General features: G+C 36.7%; 1 protein-coding gene across 1 annotated transcript; it reads left to right on the top strand.

Annotated features, from left to right (window-relative positions):
- Nucleotides 1–543: 543 nt before the first annotated feature.
- LOC103490188 (uncharacterized protein At4g26450) lies at nucleotides 544–4,083 on the top strand. Its single transcript, XM_008449578.3, is given in 4 exon segments — nucleotides 544–2,819; nucleotides 2,821–3,129; nucleotides 3,276–3,465; nucleotides 3,773–4,083. Coding segments are annotated over 4 exon segments (2,196 nt in total). The 5' UTR covers nucleotides 544–1,194; the 3' UTR covers nucleotides 3,845–4,083.
- The last annotated feature ends 7,545 nt before the right edge of the window (nucleotides 4,084–11,628 follow it).

The following is an 11,628-nucleotide window of genomic DNA, read 5'->3' as shown; positions in this document are numbered from 1 at the left end:
TACTATCATATCCAAATTTATTTGTGTATATGTTTGAATCACTTTAAGCTCTTACGTTGGTTATGCACATTGTATGAATTATTTGATATATTTGTAATATTCTACACTCTTATTTATGGATAATTAAATAACTTATATAAATTTTTTATTTTGTTGCATTTAAGAAGTTTAAGAATTTTCACAATCAATTACTTATTTAGATGAGAATTCATAAGAAATTAACCGAAGTAACTATTTAATTGAATTAGCACCATTATTTTCTTAAGAAAAATATCAATTTATTGACTTTTTCCATACAAAGAAAATTTTAAAATCCAAACAAAATCAAGTATGAGATGTTTTCACTCTGTAATATAATCTAAAATAGTATTTAGTTTTTTTTTAACTTTTAATTTAACTCTTTTTAGATTGGACATGTAAAATAATATTCATACATTTATGAAATAAATGCTTTTGGGTGAAGATTTGAATCCGAGAACTTTTGTGCTTGATAGCTAACGATGATGTATAAAGTAATAAATGAGTATTTAATTATTTTTGGTTGATGTGGGCGTAAGGGCTTTGTGTTTATGAGCACTAAGTCCTCGGCGGAGAAGAAAAAGGCCTTTTACAATCACCAATTTTTGTAGGTACGGATTAAGACGCCCTCTTGAGTAAATCAGCCGAATTGATGGGTTTTGAAATGGTGGAGAAACGCTGTTGCTAATTTCACGAATTCATTTTTCTCCATCAACAAAACCTAACAAACAAACTCCGCTTCTTACCAAAAATCATATTCATCTTCATCTTCAACTGGACGGATTGGTAATTGATTCTTGTTTCAATCAGGTTAGCTTTTACTTGGGTGCTTAATCGATTATCGTTCAGATCCATTCCACTTCATAGCTCTTGCCTTGTACTCTTCAACTACAGTTGGGGAATTCTTGTGGAATCGGACTTGGGAGGACATGTTTTCGCAGGAACTTTTTCCATTTGGAACATAACTTTCGTTTTCTTTTTTTTTTTTTTGGTTCAGTGTTGGATTGTTTCTGAGGGTTTCGGGGTATCTTCCCTTTTTAAACCGAGAGATTCTTTTGTTGTTCTTGATTTCTTCAGCAAAACAAAGATTTGGATTCTTCGATCCTTTGTAGTGGAATCAGGCAATTATACCGATACCTAATTGTTTCTGATTATTTTTTTTCCTTTTTCGAAACTATGCATCCCCGTCAACGTAATACGGGAAATGGGTTTAGGTCTGGTTCCATGGGAGTGGGATTAGCTTCTTCTCGAATCTCTCCTGAGGGATCGGTAAGGGGCCATGGAGGATATGGGAATGATTATCGAAACTTTAATCACCCCAGTGGCTTTGGGCGTGGTCAGGGATACCCCAAATCATATCAATCATCACAGTCACTGCCTCCTCCGCGAAGAGGTGGAGGTTCTGTTGACATTTTTATGGAAGCAGGTCGTCTTGCAGCTGAATACCTAGTTTCTCAAGGTTTGCTCCCATCTAGTGTTTTGTCTGGTAAATGGCAAGGTGGAAGTTTGAGAAGGGACTCTTCTGAATTTCAGGAATTGGGTCCACTTCGAGAAGAAGGACGAACATCTACTGCTGCTCCTCCTCATTCAGGATATGTTGGACCTGATTCTGGGTCAGGTAGGAGGCATCCAAATGATGAGTATAGTTCAGCTCCATCACGAAATCATTTGAGAGGACGGAGAAGATCCACCTCTTTCCGAAGTACTGGTTCTGATTGGAGTGGTCAGGATTATAGTAGGAGCAATAATTGCAATGATAGAGGTAGAGCTTCTCCAGATACAGAGGCTTATGATGACACTGATAATCTTTATGCTTATGGTAATCAACAGCAAACTGGTGAAGAAGTTGGAACTGAATTGCAAGATCTTAAATCTTCCAATTTAGAACAAAAAGGTGACACGCCTGAGGATTCAGGACCTGAACTGGTTAAGTACCCTTTGCCAGATGATGCAGGCTCAAAGGCAAGTAATTCTGCTGTTGGGAAAGATCCTCCATCCGAGCCAAAACTTGCTAAAGATTCTGATGATTTAAGTAACATAGATTTGGGGTCTGAGGAGGTGAAACATAGTACCAATATCAATGAAACTGAGAAACACTGTGTGGCAGAGAAACTATCTGTCCAGAATGAAGCTGGTGATGGTGATTCCTTGGTGAAGCAAGAGACCGATCTACTAGCATTCTGCAGATTTACGAAGTTCCCCACCAAAACTCGCTCTGCATTGGCATACAAGGTTTCTAAGGCAGATCCTATTACAACTGCGTCAGAACAACCTTCTGTTATCAACACTAACAGAGATTCTGAAACTTCACTTGACAGTAGCCCTTCCAGCTGTGCATTATCTGGTGCTGTATCAGCTAAGAAACACGATGTCGAGAATATAAATTCCAAAAGTTCTAAACCCGAAGCTGTTGAAAAAGCTGGAACAATGGAGGAGCTATATCCTAGATACAGTGAGAAGGCTGGCTCTTTGTCATCTCAATCTTTCCAGCATGGACCATTTTGGAATGAGAGCAAGGAAGAATCTTGCCAAAGTCCTGCCGTAGTTGGAAGGAGTGATTTGATGTTTGAAGAAAGGGGTCAAAAGCGATCTTTGGATGAGAGTGATGTAGGGGAGGGGAACAAAAAACCAAGAGAATGGATTCCGTTGATGACTTCTAAGGAAGATGAATCCTTTGACCTTCTGAAGTTTGATAAAACGAAAGTTAGTTCTGAGGAAAGCAAGCCAGCGTGTGATAATGAAGTTATTGTAGCTGCTGACTGTGAGAACTCAGTAGATGGTTTTCATTTCATTAAAGGGGGGGGGTGAGCAATGTGTTGATTATGCACAAGAAAAACAGCTTTTTCCAAATTCATTTAAGATCTGTGACCTTAATCTTATGGAGGCTTCTGACATACATGATAATCACGAAAATAATCCTCTTCTCATCTTCCCATCTATTTCTGAAACAAAAAGAGAAATAGCACCTGTTGATATTGACTTGTCTATAAGCAATGCTACTGAATTTGGCCAAAATAGCGTGGTGGCTGGTGGTAAAGAGATTGAAATTATTGATTTGGAAGATGACTCCACTGCCGAAGTAGACAAGACCTTCCATAATGCGGAGAGGAAGTAAGTTACCTCATCCTTTAGTTGAATCTATTTTGGTTTTACATTTTCCTAAATATGCTGATAACTGTACCTCGCCTCACCTACTTGTATTGTCTCTTTTTGAGAGTTCTAAATTGTAAAAAAACTTTGTGATAAACAATATTCAGGAGCGAGACTGTGTTTACTGGATTGGATGGCTTTCCTAACAACGCACAAAATAATGGAGATATGCCTGATGTTCAAGATGGCTATGGACTTATGATTTCAGAGTTGCTTGGAGCAGAATTCTCTAACTGTGGTTCTGTACAAGGAGACATTAATTCAATACACAATGAAATGCCTCTTTCCAATGGAGAAGTACTTCCTTGCTCATACCCAACTTCGTCATTTATTGAAGATTCTTCTTTTTGAAACTTTGGCTGGCTTCTTAAAGATTATATTGTTGTGAGGTTCTTACTTCGTTAAATGTTAATATTATATATTTTAGGAGTGCCCAATTCTCTATCCCCATCACAACTTACTTCCATCTCCACCCTCTTCTGAGTCTTTAGTGATTTACAACTATATGAATTCATAGGCATTCCTTCCTAACCTTGATATAGGTATAATGATCTGCCAAACTTGATTATAGGTTTAATGATCTGTCATTTGCTTATTATTTCAGGGAACTCTGGCGGATGATGATCTAATTTACATGTCCCTGGGGGAAATTCCATTGAGTATGCCAGAATTTTAATTTCTTTTGTCCATCAATATAGTTATGTGATCAATCTACCAAAGGTGCTTGAACACCATTGAATAAGTTTAACTTAATGTGATGGTAGGAGTTGTGTATTATGCAAAAGGGAGGATATGCAGTTGTTTCACGCAGATTGCGAATGTCTAAATTTTATGTTGGGAAAGGAAATAGGTGAATATTGTAAGACAGAATGATAGCTCATGGCCTGTATAAGCCAGTTCTCTTTACTTTCTTCATTTGCTTGCCGCTCAATTAATTCTTGGTCTCTTTACATCTCTGTATATCCAAGTATTTTTCTTGTTCTCCATTGATTTTTTTTTTTTTTTTTTGGGGGGGGGGGGGGGGGGGGGGCTTTGCTTGAACCTATTATATTTATCTATTGACTTTTCAAGATGAAGGATCGTGTGATCAATCAGCTTTAAGTCAAATGATGAAACCATTTCTACGAGCTGAGGTAAGCGAAATACATAAGTTTTGGTTTGTGAATTAGATCTTTATTACCACCTGGAGCTTGAGGAAAGGACTTCCCTTTGTCTATCATCGACCGTGCTGGGAGATAACAAAGAGTTTAGAGAGTAGGTAATATAGGAACATCCAAATGCACAGAGCAGACAAGGGTGTCGGTTGTCTGCTGCCGAAGATTTTAGGCTCTAGAATGAACTGAAGGTCATCATTCAACTGCCTGCACAGATTCCGTTGCTGAGTTGTTGACAATCTTGTTCAATATTTCTCCGGTTTCCTGGTGAGCAATAATTTTTCTTTTTATGCATATCTAAGCAATTCCTCTTCTTTAAGTTGTTGATAGTATGTGAACAAATGAAACCTTGATCTTTTCCTTCTTTAATTTCAAGTATTTTTTTGTTGTTTTCTACTTTATCATAAGAAATCTTGTTTTGAAATTGTAGTCAGATTTTGGTAATTGATTTAGGATTTTACCTTTAAGATTTGACAACTGAAAAAGGAACAAGCATTAAACATTGTAAAGGTAAGGTATATTTTTGGTTTGCAAGTTTGATACAGGTATTACTTTGGTTTCTAATTATTGAGATTCTTAACAATTTTATTTTTGTGATTCCGAAGCATCTTTGATTGTTTGTGTGTTGCTGACCTTTCAACCAAAATGTGATTGGTTTTTTAATGTTAATTCTAATGTTTATGGGACACTAAAAATTGGTTAAACACCCTTTGAAATAACAATTTACTCTTTGATCTTAGATCTTAGTTTAAAACAACAGTCCTTGTAATATTAAATTTGTAACGTCCAAGTGTAACAATTAAAAACAATTTAGTTTTTTAACTTTAACAAGTGACAATTTCATAAGTAACTAATTAATCATTATACTTTGAAGTTTGTAACAATAAATCATGATTTATTTGGCAATGGCTCAATATTTTTAGTTTATAAACAAATTGATTTAGATCAATTTATTGATATGAATGAATAAGAATTTATTTTTTAAATTTTTATTTTATAATAATGATTACATTGCTAGAAAGTGTAGAGTATAGAAATTAAACTGTTATGATTAAAAGTTTAGTTGTTAACCCAAATTATATCATATGTTCATTCGTGGAAAAATGACATTGTAGAATTTTTATTTATGACATTTTTTTTTTTAGAAAAGTTCTATGCATATAGTTTATGATGTTAGATCATAAACAAAACTAGGAAATTGAATGAAGATAAAGTAAGTTAAGTTATATTTTGGGAAATTTTTCTAAATATAACAAATTACTGAAATATTTACTGCTCGTGTAACAAAGTTTATAAAGTTAGTTATTTTTAAATATTCTAGATTTGTTCTTTTTATCTTTTTCTCTATAATTTTTTTATCGTCTTTCTATGTACTTTTCTTTTCTAGATGCAATTTCTTTTTTTCTTTTTTTCTAGATTTGGATAACCAAATCTATTTCTTTTTATCGTCTTTCTTATTTTTCTCTTTTTTTAGGTGCGGTCTTTCTTCCTCTTTCTTTTTTTTTTTTCCATTCACCGCATACATTCTACCGTCTTTTTTTTTTTTTTTTTTTTTTTTTTTTTTTTTTTTTTACGGTGTATAAAGAATCTTTAGATATTTAAATTAGGGTAATCAAAACTAAAAGATTGTGTATAAAAATATTGAAAAAAAATTGTTTATATCAAATTTTGAAAAAAAAAATTTGTCAAATCTAAATGATCGTGTAGTCTATACAAATTTTGAAATAGTCAAATTTAAATGATATCGTGTAACCCAAATAATTAAACGATAGAACTGAACAAACAAATCTAAATACCAAATCGCGTTACCAAATATATTACGCGCATTATTGACAGAGTATTTTTAGTATTTTATACCATGGACCTCTGAGTTTTTTTTATTTTTGGAATTGTTCTATGTAAAAATTATTATTTTTTTAATAAAAGAAACCAATACTCAGTCTTAATAAGAGAGAAAAACAGCAAAAATAAACATAAAAAGCCAATGAAGGGATGAGTTGTTGAATTTGCTATCATTTCTTCTTAGAATACCATACAATCATTTGCTTTGGAATTCATTCTCTGAACATATTCTTGTCTTCAAAGCCCAGCTTAGAGACTTTTGAGAGATTCAAGTAGATCTATTTTTCTCCCTTCATACATAAAGTAAAGCGTATTCTAAAAAATAAGGATGAAAGAAAATAGTTGAGTTACTATAAGTTGTGGGCGGATTGATTTTCAAGTCTTAAAAAAATTCTACTTAAAACATTTTTTAAGCGGTTAGAAAGTCAATCGAAATATACGTGAATATCATATAGTAAAAGAAGTAACTTCTTCCTACATGCTATAACTAAATACAAAACGCAAATTTACACTTGTTAAATGAGATAATGGGTAAAAAACGAAACATAAACTCATACAGGCCCTTATGACACAACAAGCTGACTACAAAGCATAAATTCACACATTCTAATAACAGAACATGTATGGTCATAAAACAGTATTCTTTTAACTTTCGTCATATCCTTACATGATTGTAAAATATATAACACTAAAATCAACAATTCATCTCTATCATAAGTCTCATAAACACAAAGTGTGTGTTAAGGGATCTTGTTCTAACACAACATTCATATGACCTCATAAAACAGTATTCATTTGAGTTGAGTGTGAACTTGTTAAAGCAAGACGGAGTCACGAATCTCGCACTCTTTAAGACACTTCGTGGCTCTACTTGAAATGCAAACATACCTTGTAATTGCCATAGAATAAAACATTATGTGTGAGGTGTAAACTTTTCAAAGCAGGATTGAGTCACGTATTTCGCTCTCTTTAAGACTCTTCGTGACTCTGCCTGAAATGCAAGCATATCTTGTAATTGCCACATAATAAAACAATCAACTAGATTGAAATACCAATGCATGCCCTTCAGAATGTCCTCGAAAAACAAAGAAAGTATGAAAACAAAGAGAGGTGAACCAAAGAAGTCTTTGTATAGTGTTATAAAAGCTCTGAACAACTAGGATACTAGCGTGCATGTATAGAGATATCAATAAACCTTCATTTATCTATCTCATCACTCCCTTTAAAAGATTGATATCCCTTGGGGCCCAAATCCACAACACAAGTGAAAAGTATTCAAGGAGTTTTCCACTTGCAAATTTTAGCAATGTGGAAATCTCATTTGTGAGTAAAATATTAATATATTTTTTCCAATTAATATTTTTTCCAATTAAAAAAATATTAATAGTTTTCATCGAGCAATGTTAATCTGTATAATATTGTGCTTAAGAAAAGATGTCTGACAGCCTGAACCTTATATAGTGGTGATGATTTGGAATATACTAGGGTAATTCTTGGTTTTGAACTCCATCTCTAACAACATCTCACACGCACTATTGTTAGGATGTAGTTCAAAAGCCCGTGTTTTAAGACCTAGCACGTGTAGCCCAGTTTAGTGGATGATCTAGAGAATTTTCCTAAAATTTCATAAGAAGCGATCTCACTTCTACATCAACAAAGGTGAGTCTATCAAGAGTACTCCTATAGCTAGGTAGTCCACTTGACATTAAGTATAGATCTCATTAAGAATTAAGTTCAACCTTTTTATACGTTTCAGGATATCATGCTAATATTGGATCACAAGGATGAGACTCTAGATTATTATAGCATGATCCATTTCATATAACTTGCAATCAATTATTACCTATTGAGCCAGTTTCTTGGGATCTTTAGTCTATAGGTTGAGTTTTCCTTACAAATGATTCATCCTTCAACAAGCATGAGTTCAATTTTTTTTTAGTTTTTGAAAACCTTCTCTCTAGCTAATCCTTTAGTCAAAGGATCCATTAGATTTTCATGAGTACGTATTGTTGGGTTTTATGTCCTAAGACTCATAGATAGTAAATGTAATCCATTAACTGTTGGTGTTATAGTTGTAATTTCAATAAAGTGTGATTGATTATTTTATTAGTTTTTTCTTAATAAGCTAGATCCAATAAACTAACATCCTAAGCTATTTTATGAGTCTTGAGCTGTATTTAGAGACATGCAAGGATCAATGTTCGAGATAAAGCTTAAATGGTCTATAGTATAGGGATAAGATTGAGTATATTATCTTGATAACACTATGGATACAATCAATTTTGTATTTGATAAAATGCAATGATCCAACACTTTCGTGTAGGTGACATGTGAGTGAGGGTATGCCTATGCAATCCTATGAAATGAGTTTGCATAAGACTCGACCATGATATAGTAACCACTAGATGTAACTTCGTTAACTAGTTAGTTTTCTATTTCATTAGGATGACCTAGGTAACTTAATATTAATCCTGAGTGTATTATGAACTTCTGTTAGCGAGGAATTGTCCTTTGATTTGTATGGGTGAGAATGACCAAATTTTCGACTCAATGCCAACAATTTTAGAGACAAGACTGAGTGAAGAGCGGCGAACATAATCACACAAGATAGATTTCACTCCTTCCAGACTTTACAGTAAGTAGATGAATGTTCTCTTACATGGTGTCTCCGAAACTTGAACAAAGGAACTTTATGTGGACGAGATCCTTCTTAATGGATATGACATAAGATACCTAACTAACATTAAAATATGCTAGCAGCCCAATTTCAAATGTAGAATGTGGGAGAGACACAATATAATTGTTGGGATCTAAATCATAAGACGTAAGAACAAAATACTAACACTGTCTCAAGCAACCTATATCAATAAAATGTTGGTTTGATATACGATGCAGAACTCTAAGAATGAGTTGTTACCTTTTAGGCATGGGATTCATTTGTCTAAGGAATAGTGTCCTAGGACACCTCAATAATTTGAGGATATAAGACATTCCCTATTCCTCAGCTGTGAGCAACTTAATGTATGTTATGCTCTACATTAGGCTAGATATTTGTTTTGTTGTAGGAATAGTCAGTAGATACCTGTAACGCCCAACATTTCGGTTTTCCTTTGTTGTTTTGACCATTAATATTAATATTAAGTGTGGTTAATATTATTCTTATTAAACTAAAGTTGTTTTTTCTTTTTATATTAATTATTGAAGTTAGGGGTAAAATAGTCAATTAATGGGTTGGCAAATTAATTATTTGCCTTGGAAAGGGTCAAGGGTGGAGAGAGAAAAGAGGGCTATTAAATTCTTTTATTATTTTTTTAATTCTTTTAAAAAGAGGCATTGGGAGACGTGAGACTCCTCATCTCCCCAAAGAAGAAAAAAAAAAAAAAAAAAGAAAACCCTAGCCGCCGCCACTCTCCGCGCCGCCGCCGCACGCCGCCAGCTTCAAGCAAGCGCCGAAGTCGATCCAACCCGCGTCTGCAAGCCGAGTAGAAGCCGAACCACCCTCCGCGCACGCCAGGCATCCATCGCACAGCCGAACCCGCAGCCGCCAGCCGAAGCCGGAACTCGCCGCGCCGCTTCGATCTAAGGAGGACAGCCGACGCCGCGCCGCTTCGATCAGGAGGATAGCCGAGCCGCGTCGCGCCGCTCCGATCAAGCCGAAAGGAGCCGCTTGGATCTGACGCAGCCGGAACGTCCGTCAGCCGGCCGTCGCGCCGTCGCGCCGACTGAAGCCCAGCAGCCAACACCGAGTGTGCCTCCAGCCGTCGAACCCGAACCCGGAGCCGCTCCTCATCCGCGCGCCCGAGCCCGAAGCCGAAGCCGAAGCCGCGCCGCGTTCAGCCCTCTCCGCGTGTGAGCCGCGTCCGCGTGGGAAGCCGCGCCACGCGTTTCCGCGTAGCCGAGCCGCATCTCCTCCCTGTTGCAAGCCGAGCCGCACGCGTAGCTTCCTGTACCGAGCCGAGCCGCGCCTGCGCCAAGCCGAGCCGGTCCCTGTCTTCTTCCAGCCGAGCCGCCAAGACTAAATTGGCTCCATCCACCTAAATTTTGGTAATTTAATTAATTATTGTGGCATTTCCCAGTAAGACTCCATGCTTCGGACGTTAATTAAATTAATTTGGGACTAAAATTAAGTTATTTTCCTTAAGGGACGTCTTGGACCAAGTAATTGCTGCAGTGCGGGAATTCTTCAGCAGGGGGCTCGAGCACTGCAACCTCTCTCTAGGGTAAGTTATTTCAAATGAGTCTTGAACCGATAGTCGTTGGCGACCTAATTACGAATTTTGGCATATTAAACAGTTAGGACTTCGTCGCTTGGAAAGCGTACTGCCTCGCGGTTAGGACTCGACAAGTAGATCTCCAGGTAAGAGATTCTACTACTAGCTTCATGTTTAGAAGTATGAGACCATGTATGCCCCGACTTTTCATGTTAAGGATTAGACAGTACGTTGCCTGAGATAAATGATAGTATGATGCAAATGACGATATAGTTATACTATAGCCTGTTGTGTGTGGCAAGAGCTGTTATGGCTATACGCGAATGTCGGGACGGAGAGTGTAGAGATGATTTCTGTAACATGTTATATGCTGATGCCATGTGTATGTGTACTGCAAGTAGGGTACCTGTTAGCTTAATCTGTTAGAGTCGTACCTGCATGGGTGTCCTTCGGGATCACCACCTATTGAGGACTGTGTGGTCCGACGGGACACCAGTCTAGCATGGATATAGATATGACTCGAGTGACTCGACGGGGTCCTCGCATCCCGACTGTCCTAGGTGACCCCCGGGGCACCGAAGACCAGAGTTACGTTCCTACGGGAGCGCATGATTGCACGTGTTCGGGAACGTGCCAGATATTGGGTACCAGTTACAGGACTCTAACAGGAAGTTAACAGGCACCTAGTGGGACTAGTAGTGGGTCCCTTACTGAGTATTTTTTTTTATACTCACTCTCTTCATTTTATGTTTTCAGGTAGGGGACGAGGCAAGGGCAAGGGCAAGCTGGCGAGCGACCCGAAGTGAGACCGTGGAGGGCCATAGGGACTACCGCTTCCGCTTATCTTTATTTCAGACTTTCGCATTTAAGTTTGAGTACTTTTCATTACTTACCATCTTTTTATGTAGATAGGGCCCGAGTAGGACTTCAGGACGCATTTACACTTTTTGCATGACTACCTTGTTTAAATTTTCATAAATGAAATTTCTTAAACCGTATGCGTTTTAATAAATTTTATGACTTAAACCACTTGTTCTATATTTAGTAATGACTTCGATTCAGTATAAGGAGTTGGGTCGTTACAATACCAATCCAACCCAGGGTTAGACAATTGGACGACAGTTAAATGTATTCTCAAGTATTTTAGAAGAACGAGAGACTACATGCTTGTGTATGGTGCTAAGGATTTGATCCTTATGAGATACACCAACTTTGATTTTCAAACTGATAAGGATTCTAGGAAATCCATGTTG

Source organism: Cucumis melo, chromosome 1 (genome assembly GCF_025177605.1).
Source record: "Cucumis melo cultivar AY chromosome 1, USDA_Cmelo_AY_1.0, whole genome shotgun sequence".
Lineage (NCBI taxonomy): Eukaryota > Viridiplantae > Streptophyta > Magnoliopsida > Cucurbitales > Cucurbitaceae > Cucumis > Cucumis melo.
The sequence above is the reverse complement of the archived record's forward strand: the minus strand, read 5'-3'. Positions and strand labels throughout refer to the sequence as shown.